Genomic DNA, 22,030 nt, shown 5'->3' on the forward strand with positions numbered 1-22,030 from the left:
CCTACTCCTCCCACATTTCTTGACCAATTGACACAGAACTTTGCCCACGGCATCGTCAGACGCACACAAAAAATAAAATTCGAACACTTTTTTGATCCGACCTTCGACGACGAAACGGTAGCGTTTGGAATATTAGTATATTAGCTAAATTAGACGTGGAAAATCCAAAATCCAAAAAAATCTAAAAGTACACATCGGATCGAGTCCAAATTTTACACACATGTCGGTGCTAACCTTAATGTCGTTCCATAAAAAAATCGGAAAATTTCGCCATTAGGGGGCGCAATAAACGAGGAAATTGTATATCTTCTACAAAATTTCGCCGCGAAAACGCTACACTGACTTCTCGCTACTCCTACCACAGTCAAATCCTTTGTATCCACAGGTTCAGGGTAGAGTTTTGAACACATGCTTCGCGTTGTGCCGGCGAAATGCACATTTCTTGTCGCGTAGTGCCGGCGAAATGCACACTTCTTGGACCCCTGCATAACTGCTTGCAGTTCTAGTTATTATTATGATTCCTACCAAGAAAGTGGTACCACAGCCCAGACCGTAAATGGTGCCGACATGCCAATTGCATGACTAGATCCAGGTCCGTGAAGACTATTCAGACGACAAAATCCAGACACGCCGGCCACTAGGTGGCGCTATACCAAGGAATACGCGTTTGGGGCTATAACTCCCACACCGAACCTCCCACAGTCAAAAACTTGTACCCACATATTCACTGGAGTCTGCTGCATCTTTTGGCCTAGGCCACGCCCATTTGCGTCAATAATTTCTTTTCGCAAAATCGCGAAAACCGCAAAACTGTCTTTTCGCTACTCCTCCCACATTTCTTGACCAATTGACACGAAATTTTGCACACGACATCTTCAGACGCACACGCAAAGAAATGATAGACACTTTTTTGATCCGACCTTCGACGACGAAACGGTAGCGTTTTGAATATTGGTTTATGAGCAAAATTAGACGTGGAAAATCAAAAATCAAAAAAGATCCAAAATTAAACATCGGATCGAGTCCAAATTGTACATGCATGTTGGTGCTACCCTTAATGGCGTTCAATAAAAATATCGGAAAATTACGCCCTAAGGGGGCGCAATAAACGAGGAAATTGTATATCTTCTAATTGGCCAGAGGAATGTTCTTCAAACTATAAGGGAACCATCAAGGGGCCAACCCGAGTCTATATAAAAAATATGGCCAAGAATTATGAATGTGGGCGGGAGTTATTTGGCAAAGGAAAATTGTCTTTGGAAAATTTCGCCACAAGGGGGCGCAAAAAAACGACGAAATAATATATCTCCTAATTGGCCAATGGAATGTTCTGACGGGTTTTGGGCTATAACTCCCACACCGAACCTCCCACAGTCAAAACCTTTATATCCACAGATTCACTGGAGTCAGCTGCATCTTTTGGCACACGCCGTGCCCATTTGTTTTGAACACATGCTTCGCGTTGTGCCGGCGAAATGCACACTTCTTGGACCCCTGCATAACTGCTTGCAGTTCTAGTTCCATTTGATTTTGGATTATTGCAGAAGCACCTTGAAGCACCTCCTCAAAAACTGAAAATAAATAAAAATAACTGTGCTCCAAAGAAAGAAATGTAAACCAATGCATTCCGAATGGGAGTGTTTCTCCGATTTTTCCATGCTACACAAAACGAAATGTAAACCCATGCAAATAAAGACTTCATGGTCATAATCATTTAAATATCATTAATCTCCTGAGGGTGGTATTCTATTTTTTTCAACGGGGCTGAATCCAGTCACTTGACCGTCATGGTTGCTATGGTGGTTGCTATCCACCAGCCCCTCTCATCCTTACATGGCTCTAAAAACCACGCGGCAAATGAGCTGCCGTAAATTGTGTTGTTTTTGTCGTAAACTAGGGTCCGATGGTTAAAAAATAGACGGATATTCCAAGGTATCCTTAAAAGGCAGCTTGGATGTTTTTATTTTCTGCAGTTTAGACTTCTTCTATAACCTATTTTTGAAAGCAAAACACCAAGCTCATTGATTTAACGAGGCAGGGTTATTTGAAACAATTTATTAAATAAATATTTATGAGAGGTCATTCCTTCTCCTGAGTTTTCTTCCTATTTATGTCTAGTGTACAACCCTACTGTCCACAAGCATCAACCCCCCCCCTCCCCATATGGATTTGGAGAATTGTTGCCACGTCCCAGTGGTGGAGGTATCATATATATGAAAGAGGGCATTCAATTATACTGCAATGATCAATTAGGATGCCGAAGCCCTAAAGGAAGTGATGCAATAGGTGACTGGGTCGACGACATTTAAGTAAGCTTTACTTTGAGGTCTCTTATATATCAAAGGGGGTCTCAAAGGACGCATACGCTTCAACCTGTGGCTCCAGCCCTACAGGAAATGACTCGGCAAGTGCTCCATCTCGTTGCACCTGCACCCAGCGGCTCGCTTGCAAGATTTTGGCCTGAAGTTATTCCCAGACCTACACCGTAGCCATCCAACCTGCATATCTGAGAATCAGGCCTCTCTTTAATAATGACAAAATGTATGAGAGAAATACACATTAACTTTTGACTCATAAGCGGCGTGGTGCCGGCTCCTTTTGACCTTTTGACCCCAGACTTCTGGGGGAATAGCTGAATCAATTCATTAGTCAATCAAAAGCATTTAAATATCTTCCCGGTGGCGTCCTTTAACATCTACGCTTCCAGGCGATTGCAACGGTGCCACACATGAGCATATTCAAACATGTTTAATGGTAGTAATTAGCTGTCGAAATTGGAGGCCTTAATCAATAATGAGCAGCTATTGATTTGCTTCCCGATAGAAATTTGTGACAAATGACATGTTATTTAGCCTCTACACGTTGAGTTGAGTCCAATGACACCAAGCATGACACTCTAGAAAATGGTAACATGTATTTTACATGGTACACCTAGGTCTAGGACATGATCTCGGTGTAGCAAGTGGGCGAGCTTGATCTCATTGGACTCAGCTTAACGTGTAGATGCTAAATAATTTGTCAAAAATCTCCATCGGGAAGCAAATCTATAGCTGGTCATTATTGATAAAGGCCTCCAAAATCGACAGCTAATTACTACCCCGAAACATATTCAAATATGATCATGTGTGGCACTGTTGCAATCGCCTCGAAACGTAGATGTCAAAGGACACCTTGTTTGCCCCGTTACGTAACCGGGAAGATATTTTCATACTTCTAATGAATTGATTCATATTTTAAGGTTCTCGGAGTAAGACTTTAAGCGGCTGCAGCAGAAGTGTTGAGACGAAAGATGATATCAAGACATTTATAGAATATTCCCATTCACATTATGATTCTTCGTCATAACATCCGACCAAACATCCTTTACAGTCACCAAGCGAGGATTATGAAAGTCCAGGCCCCTTCCGGCACTCGGGGTCCGACTGGGCCAAGTTTAGGGCAGGAAGGGCCCCCCATTCCGGCCCTCGGGGTCCGACCGGGCCAAGTTTCGGTGCAGGGGTCCCAGTTAGGCCTTAGAATAAGGTACTCAAATTTCAGGGCGGTAGGACCTTCCTATCTCAAAAACTGTTTTTCCACCACATTCTGAACCATTAGGTCTTGCAGGTAACACTTCGGAGGGGCTTTGTCCAAATGACGGTCCATTTGGGAAAACTTTTTTTCTCTAAGGGCTAGAACTCCAAATCTCGGATATGTCGTTCTCGGGGCCCCGGGAAATGTGTGTAAACATTTTAGCATCCCTAGCTATCTCGAAAAGGCCGGAAAAGGGGCGTGACCTCCCACAGTACAGTAAATGTACATAAGACAGAGGTTAGTTTCTAGTCCCCATTTTTTGTGGGATGGAGGTGTACATTTGTGGCTTAAGGTGTGTAGTCACAGCTGGCCTGTGGCCACGTTTTTGAAGTCTGGGGTCAAAAGGAGCCGGCACCACGCCGCTTATGAGTCAAAAGTTAATGTGTATTTCTCTCATACATTTTGTCATTATTAAAGAGAGGCCTGATTCTCAGATATGCAGGTTGGATGGCTACGGTGTAGGTCTGGGAATAACTTCAGGCCAAAATCTTGCAAGCGAGCCGCTGGGTGCAGGTGCAACGAGATGGAGCACTTGCCGAGTCATTTCCTGTAGGGCTGGAGCCACAGGTTGAAGCGTATGCGTCCTTTGAGACCCCCTTTGATATATAAGAGACCTCAAAGTAAAGCTTACTTAAATGTCGTCGACCCAGTCACCTATTGCATCACTTCCTTTAGGGCTTCGGCATCCTAATTGATCATTGCAGTATAATTGAATGCCCTCTTTCATATATATGATACCTCCACCACTGGGACGTGGCAACAATTCTCCAAATCCATATGGGGAGGGGGGGGGTTGATGCTTGTGGACAGTAGGGTTGTACACTAGACATAAATAGGAAGAAAACTCAGGAGAAGGAATGACCTCTCATAAATATTTATTTAATAAATTGTTTCAAATAACCCTGCCTCGTTAAATCAATGAGCTTGGTGTTTTGCTTTCAAAAATAGGTTATAGAAGAAGTCTAAACTGCAGAAAATAAAAACATCCAAGCTGCCTTTTAAGGATACCTTGGAATATCCGTCTATTTTTTAACCATCGGACCCTAGTTTACGACAAAAACAACACAATTTACGGCAGCTCATTTGCCGCGTGGTTTTTAGAGCCATGTAAGGATGAGAGGGGCTGGTGGATAGCAACCACCATAGCAACCATGACGGTCAAGTGACTGGATTCAGCCCCGTTGAAAAAAATAGAATACCACCCTCAGGAGATTAATGATATTTAAATGATTATGACCATGAAGTCTTTATTTGCATGGGTTTACATTTCGTTTTGTGTAGCATGGAAAAATCGGAGAAACACTCCCATTCGGAATGCATTGGTTTACATTTCTTTCTTTGGAGCACAGTTATTTTTATTTATTTTCAGTTTTTGAGGAGGTGCTTCAAGGTGCTTCTGCAATAATCCAAAATCAAATGGAAAAACCCGTTGGCTATTTGTCAAGGGAACCCAGGGCGACGCTCACTTCCGGGTTGGCCAACATACGTAATCCCTCCACCACTATGTAAGGAATAATCACCGAGAGGCCGGGCAATAAACAGTTTGATATGCCCGGCTCGTGGACGGCTTACCGCCCGAGACGTAGTCGAGGGCGGTAAACGCTAAAAATGTTTACATAAACACTTTTAATGGTTTAACTATGCTAAAATATCATATTTTCCACCCAGGATAAAAAGTATGTCCGCCATTTTCACAGAAGAATATCCTAAAAACTATCCAATAGGAAAGATGCTCACAGCGTCTATTAGAGACGTAGTGGGGCACCCCCCATTCCGTATGCAGAAGACGCCGAAGGGTACCTTTACCGTCACCGACCGACTAAAAAGGGTACCTTTCCCGTCAGTCACCGACGCTAAAGGGCCTTTGCCAACAGTCGGTATTTGACGTTCTCGGAGTGAGACTGTGTTGGATGAGTATAATGGAAAGAAATCCTACCCATATGAAATGGATTTTTATTGGCTGTAGAGCTTGTACATCATGATGTCACATCTAAATGTTATTGGTAGTTATGGTGTTTTGGCCAGTATTTTAGCCTATTCAATATGCACAGAAACTAAATGTTGAAATATTGGTAATGTCTATTCCAACCATTTCTTCTTCAACTCTTCTTTCTTGGCCAAAAGATGCAACGTTCATATGTTTTCGCCCCAAATAGAACAGGAACAAACTTTTTCTGCATGTTCTGCCGAGATGTCGCCTGGCCGCAAAATCAATACTGTCTTCCCGTGGGCCGTCGCAAGCCAAGATGGGCGAGGCCATGAATACTAATTAATGAAATCATTTGGTGAGGCTTTTCTGATTCGCTCGTTTATGTGTCTATTTTCTTTCATTTGATAATGCAGGCAATTGAGGTAGAAGAACATTTTCACGTTCAGCATGCATATGCAACTCAGAGTTGATGTAATACACTCCTCGATGTCAAATTTCGTATTTAATGACAAAGATGAATAAGCCCTGCAGCAATACACAAAATAACAACAAAAGCTACAACCAGTAATTCCTACATGAACATGTCTAACATAAATATCTTCAGGAACTTAACCGACCTTGACAATGACAATACCCCTGTTGACTGGCAGAATGAAAATACTGGAAATGCACATGGGCATTAACAGCTAAAGGTTGACTAGAGCGCAGATGGCTTCCAGGGGCTACACGCTGTCTTCAACAGAATATCACCTAATCATTGAGCTCCCAATTGGCTCTGTCACGTTAAAATTGTACCGGGGGCGAAAATTGTACCGGCCTACGTCATCGTTTGTTTACATCCTGACAACCTGCCCGGCAACAGACTACGCGATGCAGAAAACATGTTTCCAAACGACGAAATAACATAATACAGATAGCGGATCGCTATCTGTATTATGATAGATAGCGATAACAATTGTTTTTACTTTATATTTGTATTGTATTTAATTGTTTAATCGAAACAATAAAAAAATTTGCCCGCGAAACGGCCGAACGCGTCAAATGACAAATGTTTTGCCCGCAAAACGGGCGATCACGTCAAATGACGTAGGAAGGTTCTTGAAACATAATACAGATAACGGATCGCTAGATAACACTTGTTTTTACTTTATTTACTAGCTAAATTCGATTAAACAATTCAATACAATACAAATATAAAGTAAAAACAAGTGTTATCTAGCGATCCGTTATCTGTATTATGTTTCAAGAACCTTCCTACGTCATTTGACGCGATCGCCCGTTTCGCGGGCAAAACATTTGTCATTTGACGCGTTCGGCAGTTTCGCGGGCAATTTTTTTTATTGTTTCGATTAAACAATTAAATACAATACAAATATAAAGTAAAAACAATTGTTATCGCTATCTATCATAATACAGATATCGATCCGCTATCTGTATTATGTTATTTCGTCGTTTGGAAACATGTTTTCTGCATCGCGTAGTCTGTTGCCGGGCAGGTTGTCAGGATGTAAACAAACGATGACGTAGGCCGGTACAATTTTCGCCCCCGGTACAATTTTAACGTGACAGCTCCCCCGATGGTTACTTCAAGGTTTAACTCTTTACTGCTATGAGAAATGCTTCATAGTGGGTCACGGGTCATTGGTGTTTAATTTGAAACTGCATGAATTTTGATAGGTACACAGATGCTTACACCTGAGCTTGGTAGAGTCTATGGTCAAACTGAAAATGGAACATGGGATGTGAAGCAAGATCCCTCGCTATCACTACACTAACTAAATCTGCATCAAGCTTTGCATTTGTCTTCCAGTTGTTCGATACGTCTTCGGTCAAAGCAAGGCTTGACGTGCTACTGTGGGAGCCTATCAACAACTGGAGCTAGTGGAGGATTCATTGATACTTTTCCTTGAGTCAGTTCGCCAAGAAGTGTCGTTTAGAATCGTTCATTCGTTCGTTCGTTCGTTCGTTCAGTCGAGTTTCCGGTAGCGGTGAATCGAATCATGGAATGTCAGGTGAGTCAGTCAGACTCAGCTCCTCCCTCGTTCTCATTCTCAAACGATTGTGGAAGTCGGTCATCAATCAATGCTACAACCAAACGCAGCGGGATGGGGGGGGGGGGGGGGGGGGGGGGCGGGGGGGTGTAGGTGATTATTGGATGTTTAACATATCAGCAAGTTAATATATTTGATAAAGCAATGATGGTGGGGGTCCCGGGTGGAGAACGAACCATGAAAGAATGAGACAGATTAAAGACACATGCAAATATTTCATTAATCTGGCATGACACAGAAAGTACAAAGAGAGCATGCATTTATCATTTCACTGATTGAATCACTATGCACTATTGATCGTATTATCGTATAGTTCGCTCACTAAGCCTCTTCCCTCTTCACCACTCACAGTCAGTGAACGAACAGCGAGTCAGAGACTAGTGGGTCTGGAGGAGTCGAGTCTGAGAATGAACGAGTCGAACAAGAGAGAAGAATCAGTTTGATTCGTTCGTGTTAAAGATTTGTTCATTTGAACTGATTCGGCCGCGAACGACTCATCACTAACTGGAGCCTCAATGATTTCTCCCTGGCCTGAAACTTTCCTTTGACTACAACAAGTAATATGTTCGCCACATGGTGTCATGGTTTAGCGTTTGTCAAGTTGACACACTGGTGATATTTGGTTTATTTGTATTCTCAGAATGTTACTCAAATGGGACCATGACTGCCCTGAGTGTTAAGGTGGAATCTGTCCCCAATCTTGTTCTACATCAACTGACCCTCAGAGACAAGTCGTGCAAACCATATTTCAGTGACGACCGATTTGCACACTTCTCTTGTAATGTATTTCCTGTGGGACTAGTAGGGTGGGAAGTAAATAACCTCTTGACAGCATTGATGGTAAATGTTGTAATGCTAATGAGTAACAAGCTAGTTCGATCTAGTTCTTTGGAAACTACTTGCTCTATGAGAATGATATCTCCCTGGATTATTCAGCGAAGGCCTTCACGTCACCAGTTGAGCCAAACTTTAGGTGGGTAGTGTACGACAAGCCATAAACTTCCATAACCACAAGGTTTTAGGAAACATGCCTAACCTTTATAATTGCTTCCTTGCCCTTCTGTAGGCACACTGTATCTTGTTACTACTTGGTCAATGAAACAGAAACACTGGAGTTTGACCACCAACCGTTGGTCAATATTCCTCCATTGGTAATTGGTACAGGACAGCTGATGGTTGAAATGAGCCTGCGGCAACCGGCTTACTTTTAGTCGGCGCTGCTGCATTCGGCTAATCCCCAGTTGGAGCTCATCTTGGACAACTGCTGGGCCGCACTACAGGGGGAGCGGACCTCTCTGCCTCGTCGGGACATTATAGTAGACAGGTAATGTTAGATAGTGTGACAGCAGAATGCGTCAATGTGAGCCTGAAGGTGACGCCGTTGTGTACCCCTCCTGTTTAGCTGTGAGAACCTTGAGGACCGCTACGTCACCACCTTCCACCCAGTTGTGAGTGACCAGAGGGTTGTGGTTCCCTCGCTCTGTGACTTGAAAGCTAGGGATGGCAGCGGCAAAAGCCAGAGGCATTAAAAAGCCACGCATCATGAAAGGACACAAGGATACGGGCCCACTGTTCATGTTTTAACATGTAGCTGTTGACACAGCTTTGATGCACTTTACATCTTTATTTTTTTGGTTACAGTGCAAAATGCCAATACAAACCAAGGGCAGACCTGCTCCGGACCAATTCTGTTAAAAAAATAAATGTATCTCTGAAATGAAATGACGCTAGACGTGTCTAGCCAGACCATTTTGCTGAGCTCCTTGAAGGGGATCCACACATCATTGCCTTTTCTGGCGTAAACAATAAAATGTTTCCTTTATCGGAAATCTTGCTGTGTAAATGTTTTTAGTTCATGTTGCCAAGAGCGGCTTTTAGTCTTGGGTGGGCTTATACAGTGTTTAAATACTCAACCCTTTGGCTCACTTCAAATTTGGCCATTCAAATCTGAAGTTCACAAAGTGGAGCCGTTGGCTGACAACTGTGCATTAGTTAAACTACAAAATGCTGGCATGCCTTCAGACTGGGGGGAAAAGGCCTCTCGTTTGCACCAATGTAATGGCGCCAGCTTCAACAGAACTTCTCGGTTTCACATGCATTTTATTTTAAGACAACATTGCTGCTGCAGACTGAACAGTTTCAAACCCTCCACTATAGACTTGTACGATGAACTTATTCTTTCACAAAATAACTTATGGAGAGTGCTGTAAGGGTCCCTGTTCTAAATGGGCTCTCAATAGACCCCAAAACAGGTTGCTTATAAAACTATGTACCAGAGCTCTGGTAAAACCCTTTGAAGCCTGGGGACCATCCTGATCATGTGACTGTATTGTACATAGATCTGTCTGGACCTCTCGCTGCCCACATCAATTTCCTGAAATGGCAATGTTGACGCGTTGTGGGCGCCTGCTCTGTGATGCACAACAGAGGAATAACCAATCGGAACAGAAACAGGCAGAAACAGGGTTTGCGGTGAAATCAAACTTGTGGCATTTATTTATAAAGGTGCGGGGGAAAGGGCAGGGGGCAAAAGGCAACTTAAATCTTCACCGGGTCAACAGCTGACGTCAGGGTGCTCTGTCTGGCTCTTCCTGTGATGGGGGGCAGAGATAGAGAGAGACAGAGACAGGCCAAGCTTAGTGGGGTCTGTGATCCCACTCTTCGCCCTGGCTCTTCGCCCTGGCTCGGCTTTGGGTTCCTCTTGGGAGTTTTGGGGGTTCCTCTTCAGCTGCAAGCCTTCTCTCTTGCAGCTGAATTTACACATGTCAAAGAAACAGTTCTTCGGTCCACTTAGACATAATTCCACTTTAAGGGTTCAGTTGGGTCAAGAGGGTTTGCCACAGGCCTCTTACCAGGAGACTGGCCTAGTGCGTGTCTGGACTTCACACGCTCCTCCAGCCAGTCTGGCTTCAGCTTGTTCTGGTGGATTCAAAAGGCCTCCTGATTGCCAGGCTAAAGGCCCATTCACACCCTATGGTAAATACGGATATGGACCGTTTCATCCGGTCCCGGCGGTGTTTCGTCCGGCAATGGGTCCGTCGCCTCTGAGCTTACGAATCCGGAGTGCTCCGGGAGAAACGGAGCAATACCACCGGAAATCGAGGTGAAAGTATAGAGTCAGAAGTCAGACCATTCGCGAAAATAGATAAAGTAGTATAATATCTGATATGTATATGTATTGTATTTCAGATTCAGATTCAGATTCAGAAAACTTTATTGTCTGTCGTAACAGAAAATCATCTTTGACGTGGCTCGACATACAAACATGAAAATGTACTGATAGGCATTCATACAACAACATTGATCTCTGAGAGCACATACAGTGTGTATAGATCTTAAAACAAGTATAAATATTAAAAACTGTAAAAATAACTAAATAAAAGCTGTGGATATGTGTAAAGTGTAAAGTGACAGTGCGTCAGAGTTCCTTTGTCCATAGTTCATTGTTTATTTAAGCTGTTTATGGCAATGGGTATGAATTAGTTTTTGTGTATGTTTTTCTTAGATAGGGGTACTCTATACCGGCGGCCTGATGGCAGAAGTTGGAAGGACTTGTGCAGGGGGTGGGTGGGATCCTGTGTAATGAGGTGGGCTTTCCTTTTAACTGCCTGGCTGTGGAGTACTGATAATTGAATTTGAGTTTTGCCAGTTATTTTGCTTCCTTGATTGACGATCCGGGAAAGCTTTGATTTGTTTTTGACAGAGGTGAGGGTGAACCAGGATGTGATTTGATTTAACGTTTTATACTTATATCATACTATATACCTGACCTTTTTATTTTATTGTCCCCCTGCTTTGGCAATGAGTTGTAACTGGTCATTTAAAAATGGCGCAACATTTTGAGGAGATAATCTGAGGGTTGGTGAGGGGTGTCACATGCCACCGCTGCCTAGGCCTACACTTTTTGCACTTTTTTTTGCCGATTTCAGATGGCACAAAGCAAAATCATCTCCTCTACAGATGCCATGTTTGCGATTGTTGATGGCGTTATTTGTGACACGACAGTCACGGCCCTCTAGAGGATGTATTGCGTAACATCCATAACAACGCTGAAACCGGACAGAGTTATGAAGGGTAGTCCTGGAGACAACGTTTGGTACGGATGGATGAATTTTGTCCGGTTCCGGAGGAATGAATCGGCCTTAACTCAGCACACCTATGAGTGATAGGTAAGACACCTGAGTAGGGTGGCCTCTCTATGACACAGCTTTTAGGGTAGTACCTCCCATTCAACACAACACCCATTGGCTGCCTTTGCCTTCCTTTGTGGCCACCATTTGGCCATGTGGGGCACTGCACACCGGCTGGGCCATCACAGTGTCCACGGCCTGTAATTGTATAATGCAGGCCTCTGCAGGCAAAACTAATAGTATCTCTTGAAGCACCAATGGTAATGTTAATATTTGTAGAGTCACAGCCGTAAGTGCGTTTTTTGCAAAAATTGATAGACGAGAGCATGAACTTGCAGAATATATTTTTGCCATTCTGGGGTTTGTTTCCCAAAGGCATAGGTGCTAACTTCCTCCCCTATCCTAACCTCTAAGGTTCCCCTATCCTGCCTATGGTCCTCCAGTAGCTAGAAATGGCGTTAGGTGTAAAACGAGCACTAGGTATCCTGCTCTGCCTTTGAAAAAACAAAGCTCAGACGCGCCGATTTGGAATTTCCCTGTATTTCGTCATACGGGGACATGTTACCTCCCCTTTCTCTGCTTTTCCCACTAAGAGAATTTGGCCGGCCAATGAGACAATGAGGTACGACTGTGCGAGCGCCACGTATGTGTGAGTGTGTGTGAATACACTGTAATGTAGTCTGGCTGAGTGGAAATGGACAGCGTCTCTAGTGCTAATGTCGGATTCCACCGCTACTCCTCCCCTTGCTGTTGCTGGCTTTCCCGTATTGTGCTCCCCCTCAAACTCGGAAGCTAGTCAGTATGGCGAGTTTTGCAGAGGACTTTGATCGCGCTGTAAAGCTAGCATGTTTGGCTCTTTCCGTCGAAAAATTGCAAAGAACTTCAAAAGATTTGCTTACAGCATTTGCTGAGGAAGAAAGATCGTCTTGCACTATTTCGGATGGACACCGCTGCTGCTTCCCGGGGTTTGCCCCGCCCTAGACGATTGTGATTGGTTTAAAGAAATAAAAACAGGCCAGCCCAGTTTCCCCCCAGATAGACGTCTCTAAATAGCGTGGTTCCAGACCATTCTACTTGCTGTCGTTTGGTCTGCTAGACTACTGTAATGTTACGCAATTAAGCGTTGTACACTTTTTTATATGGATAAACGTTCTGCTGTTGGTATTATGGCGCATAACACGTCGGGTTCTCAGAAATCTCTGGTATTTCCTCAACGAGACTGATTATCTCAGCCATGGTTGAGAAGAAATTGGGGAAAAGGAAATTTGGCTTTGACTCCCTGTAGTACATGAAACCCGACGTGGTGGAGAAAGGAATCTCAAACGACTGCGTCATTTGAGATCCATAATATTGTCTGGAGGCGCACACAGCTTTTGGCCATGATAATATACGTTATTTGATATAGATATCTATGTATAATATGATATTATTTAGATATAGAACTCCAGGATTCCCGCTGGAGCATCCGGAGTGCTGTAGAATATTTACAGAACACGGCCAAAAGATGTGTGCGCCTCGCCATTGCGATACATCCACTGTAAACTAGTGTTGGCTCGTTCGTTCGCGAACCGGTTCGAATGAACGAGTCTTTGGGACGAACGAACCGAACCGGTTCGTCTCTCTCGTTCGTTCGGTCGTCTCGTTCACCATTCAATTCACCGGAAACTCGACTGAACGAACGAACAAATTTCCGGTAGCACTGAGTCTGACTGACTCAGCTGAGAACCGTGCAATGGCGTGCATTCCATGATGCGATTCACCGTTACCGGAAACTAGGCTGAATCGCAAACCACTCCTCCACGTTCAGTCGAGTTTCCGGTGAATCGATTCACCGGAAACTCGAATGAACTGGAAGGAGTCGTTCACGAATCGTATGTTCGTTCAGCCTGGTTTCCGGTAGCGGTAAATCGCATCATGGAATGGACCCCATTGCACGGTTCTCACCTGAGTCAGTCAGACTCAGTGGAGTTAGTGCTATCGGAAACTCGACTGAACGAACGAACGAACGAACGAACGATTCGCGAACGACTCCTCGTGGCAAACTGAATCACGCGAACTGGGTGACGGAAACGAATCATTAAATCCACCACTACTGTAAACACGAGCATGTACCAGGGCCACACCCCCAGCCTCCACCTTGACCCGCCTCTAAAAAACGTCACCTTTGTGGAAAGCTCATTGTGGGATTGGCTCGTAGTGGCTGTAATTCTACACCAAGACGTCTTCAAGTACTGTATTAGGGGACCACTAACAGCTATATAAAAGCATTCATAAAGTAGCATGCCGTGGGATCTTTGAACTCCATAATACTAGGTAAGGTAAGGCTTCCTGACTGTTTCCCAACATAGTCTGGCTGAGTCCTTATTACTCACATGGTAAAAAGGCCAATTATTTACAACGGGTCTAGAGCTGTTGGTCCATATTATACCACATGCTAACTGGATATTCATGGTCACATGACCGATTTCAGTCTTGTCTCTTTTGCACAATTAGCATTCCAAGTTAGTCCAGTAACCGCCTCCAAATGTTAGGGTGTGGAGGCGCATCGCTGGATATAAAATGGCTCACAAATATTTTCATAAACAACCCTGTTACTTTCACATGTGTGATAAGATTTAAAATAATTTAAATTTAAAATTAAATTAAAAAATAGGCTAGGCTTGTACCACACTTTAGGTATAGCATTTATTCACACACAGGGAGGGGCTTCTGTCCGATAAGTGCCATAAAGGATGTCTTCCAATCCAAATACTTTAAAGGGTCACGGACCGGTAAATGTGGAGGGTTCTGGTACAGGCAGACGATTAAGAATAAGTGAGCTTGCAAGTGCTTGGGTTAGACTCACCTCCTCTTGATTTCTCAACATCTCAGGGGATTTATGATGAAATTGAAATGGCAGGGCTCTTGGATTTAGTGGAGTTTGAAGGTCAGTATTTTGGTAGTCGGGCAGTATTATGTTGTCGATCTTTTGATTGCAACTTTCAACATTATCAAAGGCATTGTATGCTTTCACTCGTGCTGCTGCTACCTTGACTTCCTTTGTCGCTTGTAGCCATTGTAGCTTTGTTTTCTCCTCCTCTTGTCTTGATTGAACCTCTGCCTCTTTAAGCTTCCATTCACTCTCCAGCCTAGTGAGTTTTGTTTGTTGTTCATGCATTTCTTCCATTGCATTGGCCTGTTCTAGCTCAGCTGCAAGATCTGCTTCTGCGTCTGCACGTTTACTTGAAGACCTGACTGGAGGTGGCTTTCGAGTTTTTGTCTGAGCTTTCTGAGGGGGATGAAATGAATGTTTCTGTTTTTCCAAAGACAGGCTCATACTCAGTCTTATTTAGCGTCATCCTCACTCTTTCCTTTTCCTAACTTTCATTAAATGTATTTTATTTGTTCAGATGTTTGTTTATGAGCTCAAACATTTAGTCTGTTAGAGTGCCACGTGCATCCATTCTTTGAACAATAACTGGGTGATAGTATGGTTGCGGCGAATTGGCTCATAATGTTGTTGCACTATGGCGTGTTCAGCTTTAACGTCCCTTTTCGATTGTATCAAGATCTTCAGGTGAGCAGAGAGCCTTTAATTTTACTCTTGTTTCTCTTGCCAACTGCTTCCACGAGTAATAGGCTTTGTTGAATGCTTTTTCGTTTTTCTTTGCTTCCTGTTCTTGCATCTCTAGGCCCTAGAGATGCAAGAACTTATTTCTTGTGAGCTGGACCTCACCTCCTTGTCTTCTGGGGGGCAGTCTGGTTCTTCAGCAGGTGATAACATTTTGATGGTCTGATATATTAGTTTGCTCCTTTAAGTGTTTTAATGTCTTGACTGAAATTTGGATGAGTGGTGGATTTAACTTTACGTAAGTACTACTAAACAACACTCAAACTTAGACATTTACACCTTATAAACACCTCAAGATTAGCAAACAATATGCACAAAATGGGAAAAATGTTATGGATGAAAATACTGCTGGTACTTCACAATCAGACAATTTGACCCTTGAATAATGACTTTCAACAGTTAAGGTTTCATGAGATAACAATTATTTCGGACTTGCTCATGGACATTAAAGCCTTCAAATTAACAACATTCAAACCACGCATTTAACCTTTACAATGAAGTTGGTGGTTTAACCGGCCTTAAACTCTCAGGTTGCCAGAGTGTGTTTTTTAAGTCCTCTTACCACATCACCTTTGATCATGTGTACAGTGTATGTTATTCTCTTGATACAGCTGAGGCGCCTGAATCGGCACACTCGGGACTGTTCGTGACGAGAATCACGGAAACTTGACTTCACTCGCTCGTTCTGGACACATCAGTACAGCTGACTAGCCACACCATGCACCGCCTTGACAGAACCAGCAGCTCTCTTAAGAAGAGGGGAGGAGGTTTGTGTATTTACATTCATCAAGGCTGGTGTACGGACTACGGACAGCAGAGTTATAAACACCGACTGCTCTTCCGAACTGGAGACAATGACTGTTCTGTGCAGAACCTGAGGAGAGGGATCAAAGCAGCCAAAGGGGACTACAAGAGGAAGGTGGAGAACCATCTGGCTGACAACAACCCGAGGAAAGTGTGGCGGGGTTTACAACACCTGACAAACTACAAGGGCACCCCATCGGAGGCAGTAACTGCTGACACTTCGCTGGTGGAAGAGCTGTACAACTTTTTAGACCGCTTTGAAGTTCAAAAACCCCACCTTGCTCCTGCTCCTCCTCCTCTTCCTCCTCCTCTGTCCACCCAGCCCCTGAGCACCCACCAGCTTGAGCTGCAGGAACATCAGGTGAGAAGAGTCCTGAAAGCCGTAAACCCACGCAAAGCAGCAGGACCAGACGTAGTACTGGGAAAAGTACTGAAGGCCTGCGCGGACCAACTGTCAGGGGTCCTAACAAGGATATTCAACACCTCCCTGGAACAGGCTACGGTCCCACCCTGCCTCAAAGCAGCCACCATTGTCCCAGTTCCAAAGAAATCCACCATAGGAAGTGCTTCGAGAAGCTCGTCCTCCACCACCTTAAGTCCTGCATCCCTCAAAACTTTGACCAGCATCAGTTTGCTTATAAAGCGAACAGGTCAACAGCTGATGCCATCGCCACTGTCCACCACACTGCAGTGTGTCACCTGGACAAACAGGGGAACTATGTCAGGATGCTTTTTGTTGACTTTAGTTCGGCGTTTAACACAATCTTGCCGAACATTCTCATCAGGAAGCTGACTGACCTGGATTTCCCTGCCCCAACCTGTGAATGGATTTACAGCTTCCTGACGGACCGTTCACAGACAGTGAGGATGGGGACACAAACATCTTCTACCCTGACACTCAGCACGGGCTCCCCTCAGGGCTGTGTGCTGAGCCCCTTCCTGTATTCTCTTTACACGCATGACTGCGTCCCCGCCCATCACTCAAATATCATCGTCCAATTTGCAGATGACACTACAGTGATGGGTCTCATCTCCAACGGTGACGAGACAGCATATAGGGAGGAAGTCCAGAGGCTCACAGCCTGGTGTTCGGCTAATAACGCCAGCAAAACCAAGGAGATGATATTTGACTGGAGCAGGACGAGAGGTGAACTCGCCCCAATCCAGATAGACAGGGTCTGCTTTGAGAGGGTCAACTCCTTCAAGTTTCTGGGGGTGCAGGTCAGTAAGGACCTAACCTGGCACACCAACACGGCTGCGGTGGTCGGAAAGGCTCAGCAGAGGCTATATTTTCTAAGATTGTTGAGGAAATGCCAGGTGGGGACAAAGCTGCTGCAGACCTTTTACCACTCTGCTGTTGAAAGTGTACTGGTGTATGGCATTACGGTGTGGTACGCAAACTGCACAGCCAAAGTCAGGAAAACCCTGCAGGGGGTTATTAAGATGGCAGGAAAAATCATCGGCTGCCCCCTGCCCTTCCTGGAGGACATTGCAACCTCCCGGGGGCTGAATAGGGCAAAAATAATTATGAGTGACCCATCAGACCCCGGCCATGGCCTCTTCCAACTCCTCCCTTCGGATAGGAGATACAGGTCCCTTGGGAGCCTGACAAATAGGCTGAGGAATACCTTCTCCCCCTGGGCAATTCGTGTACTTAACGCCTGATCCCCCCCCCCCCCCCCCCCCCCCATGGACATGTGGAATCCTCTACCGTACTTTTTAAAAGACACTTATATTTTATCTTTGCATATTTATTGTGCCTATTGCTGTTGTTTGTGTTTGCATTTTGCACTGCTTTATTTTGCACCGTTGTACAAGTTTGCACGATGGCAGATGGCAATAAAGTCTGACATCTGTGGGTATGTGAGCAGGACATCGAGCGATGCCTTATTTACAGTATTGAAGATGCCCGCACATCGAAGGTGGACGTCCAGATGCAGCGTTGAGGGTCCGTGGAAGAGGATTCGTCATGGCCTAGTTTCACTGTAGCAGCCCTTGACATCAAAATTACCGAGAAGGGTCCATCTGCAGGCTTGGGAGTTTCCGTCTTGCTAACGAACGCCCTTTAGGCGTTCCTGGTAGCGTTTCATCAACCAATCACGAGGTGTTTCGAAAGGCATACTGGGTTTCACAAGGCATACTCCGAAGCACAGTCGCAAGGCATACTATGCTTTCCTTCCTTAATGTCAATTTTACCTCTCTCATTAGATTTAGCAATCATGGAGCCCCCACTTGGCTAACGTTAGTTCTATGCTACCCGTACTTACTACTAGATCTCATTTTAAAACTTGTTTGAGAAAGTCTAACTAGCGAATGTTCCGGATGTTGACAGCCATGCGAAGAAGAAGGGATTCGGTGTTGACGGTGAAAGTTAGGCCGGTTTATAGCTGAGCTTCCGTTGTCCGGTTAATACCGGTCATTGACCGGAAAGAAACGAGGACCGAAAATTCTAAATGTCCCCGGTCAGAATGGAAATAATTCTAATTTGAATTGTGTTTAAATATGCTACAGTGGTCATTTGTTTAGCCAATTCATGTTAAACAATGAGGGTTTTGATTGACCCGACCCGGCCCGCCGATATTTCCCACAGCTATCCTTGAGCCGGGTCGGGCCGGGCCTTTGATCGAGCGTTGGTGTTTTTGTTATCATTGCTTTATTGGCCTAATCTGAGGAGAAATCTATGCCATATACAGAAATATTATAGGCCTTTATTAAATGGGTCTTCTCAATGCCGTGGAACGCTCCGTTCACTTGCATGGGTAATAGTCCGGTAACTTGTCAACCCCAGCGTCTTCGGTTGCTAAGCGACGTCAACGTCTTTGTCTGACTATTTCACTGCTGATCAACACTACGAATGCTGGTAACGAATAAATTGTAAAAAAAGACACACCATGTGAAGTTATTTTCCCAATAAGATTTGAAAAGCTTTGGAAGTTTATTTACAACACTATTACATGGTTTCGGAGTAGTACACTTTGACATTTTAATACAGTTCAGCGAGAAAGGCGACGAAGAATAAGAAGGGGGCGTTCTAGTCTGCGTAAACGGGAACCCCCACCACACGAGAACGCCCATTTGTGTCTGCAGTGGGATGATATTGAAATAACCGGAGAGTGTCGGGTGCAACTTTTTATTGCGGCATTCTTCTGTTGATCTAGCACCGTGAAACTAGAAAAAGTAACCAGAGGCAGACAGAGTACACAGCTTCCTTACTTGAGTAAAAGTAGATACCCCTTGCTAAATTTTACTCAAGTACAAGTAAAAGTACTACAGTCAGATGTCTACTTAAGTAAAAGTACTGAAGTACTTGTTTTTAAAAGTACTTGAGAATCAAGTACAAGAGTACACAAAATATTGCATTACTACTGCCACAGTGCTTACGTATAGAAACGTCATACATGGAGTTATGAAAAATGTTAATACCTTGAAGAATGTAAAAGGAATTGAAAGTAAAATCAAGTCATTTTCATCTTTTTACCATGTTGCTTTATTTAACCTTTCTCACTTGCCCACAAGGCAATAGCACAATAGTATAACAGTATACTCAAGAACATAAAAACAATTGCTCACCCTACATAAATATGTAATATCAGAAAAGAAAATTCAGCTAACAATTGTATGTATGTGTGAGTCTCTGTTTTTTCATCAATCAAATCAAGAATCGTCTCTAAATCTAAATCTGACCATGGAGTTGACTTTGGCGGAAAGCGAAGGTGATTGCTGATAGGCCGAAGGCTGTCCTAATCAGTGGCGCCTGCACAATCCAATCACGTTTGAGAGGGAAACAACAAATTGAGGGTTTCCGAGATTTTTCTTTTCTCCTTTTATTTTTAATTTTTTAGAAGTAGTAACGGGTACTCACGGTTATGGATAGAAATTTAGCGGAGTAAAGAGTACAATATTTGCCTCTCAAGTTTACTTGAGTAAAGTCATGATACTCGAGTAAAGTACAGATCCCTCAAAATTGTACTTAAGTACTGTACCTCGTCCACTGCACACACACTATACCAGGAAAAAACATTTGATTACTGGCAAAGTAAGAAAACTGAAGAGCACTAGCCTGAGTTGTTTCCAGGGGACCACAGATATGGAATAAGCTTGAAGGCTTCATAAAAATGTCCCAGTCCTTCTTGGCTTTCAAAAAAAATCTAAAACAGAAGCTGTTATCCACCTACATATGACAGTGGTGGTATTGTTACAACCTAGTGTTGTCAGTGTGTCTGCGAGATGTATGTGGATGTGAGTGTGTGTGTGTGTGCGATTGTGTGTGTGTGTGGGGGGGGGGGGGGTCACGGGTCCCCGCTACAAGCATTTCTTGCTTCTTAGGGATCGCCTTTTCATGCTGCCATCTTTGTTGTTAATGCGTGTTGGATGTATGTATTATGTTTGTGCTCTTGTATTGTCCGGCACCTTAGCATGAATAAACTAAACTAAACTCAAGCAAATGTACTCCGTTACTGTCCGGCTCTGAAAGTAACACAAGAGGGTTGCACTATTGCACAAATATATTGCAAATCATTGCAGTACAATTTCCATGTTCACAAATTAAAGAAAGTTACACTAGCCTCTTAATGTTATAACAATGTGTGTGCAAACTGCATAAACATCTGAAAGACCTTTACAATATTCCCTTAAATTCAAATATTATTCCAATACAGGAAATAAAAGAATGACAGAAAACATATTTCAGCACAACAAAGACAACTTAAACATGTGCATCATTTGCTTAACTTACATAAAGAAACCAAACTTAATCACACTAAAAGCTTACAATAAACCAACATACCTCGCTCCGCTTGCCAAGGGTGCAAGACAAGGGAAAATAGGCAATAAAGGTTGCGTTCACCGGACATTCATCCACCAGTATTTCTATTTGTAGTTACTTTTAAAGGGGACATATTATACCACCAGGTATGAGTGTGATTAGCCATTACAAGACGTTTTGAAAATGTGCAGGTTCTGAATCCACAGGTGGGCGTGTCAACCTAGATGTTGTGAGGATAGATGAGCAACGTTTGCAATAGTCCACTGGGTAGGCTGGTAAACTGATCTATCTAGCACACATCTAGGTGTTGGACACGCCCACCTGTGAGCAAACACTGAAATGTTTGCTCATTCCACATTCACTCAGGTCTGCATCCAACTGTTTCACATGTGGTTTAGTCTAATGTAGGCACTGCAGTCCAACAATATCCCCTCCATACACTTATGGAACTGTGGAATATATCCTGATGTTGTACACTTGGCTTCCAATATTAAATACATTTCCCATTTAACAGATTTATCCAGTCCCCATTCTTTAGATGTACAAATGGTGCCATTACTTTCCCCTATACGGCCTGCTCAGCATTTGCACACATGCATCACCATGACTGGATGCTTATTGCATCCTGCAGTGCATTTAGTCATCTATAGACAATCAAGTTTAATGAGCATTACAGCTATCAAGTCAACCAACCTGCAAGTTTTATTGAATTCTCCGAGCATAACATCTTTATCTAAACCATTGAACAGACCCAAGTATAATACATTGCTGTTAGGAAGCATAAAGTGCCGATGGTTTAAACACTCCCAACTAGGAAATGAGTTGAAGCAAAAAGGTTACACCCAAAGATGAACAAACTAATTTAGGCACTGTTCTGTCAAATTTCAGTCGCATTATTGACCCTTGTAGAAACCCCAAAAGGTAATTGTGACAATTTAACCATGTTCAGCATACAAGTCAATAAAGATAGATATTAGAAGAATTTGCTAAAGAACTCCAAATAGTGCGCACACAAGAGTTAGGAAACCCAACATACTCAGCCTAAATTTATACCACCAGGTGTGAGTGTGATGTGATTAGCCTTACAAGCCGTTTCAAGCTTGCAAGGCTAATCACACTCACACCTGGTGGTATAATGTGTCTCCTTTAAGAAATACACACCACAGAGGC

At 43.6% G+C, this 22,030-nt stretch overlaps 1 protein-coding gene across 1 annotated transcript; it reads left to right on the forward strand.

The window, feature by feature from the left end:
- Nucleotides 1-7,698: 7,698 nt before the first annotated feature.
- On the forward strand, nucleotides 7,699-9,080 carry LOC132450365 (zona pellucida sperm-binding protein 2-like). The gene is given in 5 exon segments (XM_060042454.1): nucleotides 7,699-7,714; nucleotides 8,192-8,357; nucleotides 8,426-8,524; nucleotides 8,618-8,875; nucleotides 8,954-9,080. Coding segments are annotated over 5 exon segments (666 nt in total).
- Nucleotides 9,081-22,030: the final 12,950 nt, after the last annotated feature.

Source organism: Gadus macrocephalus, chromosome 21 (assembly GCF_031168955.1).
Source record: "Gadus macrocephalus chromosome 21, ASM3116895v1".
NCBI lineage: Eukaryota > Metazoa > Chordata > Actinopteri > Gadiformes > Gadidae > Gadus > Gadus macrocephalus.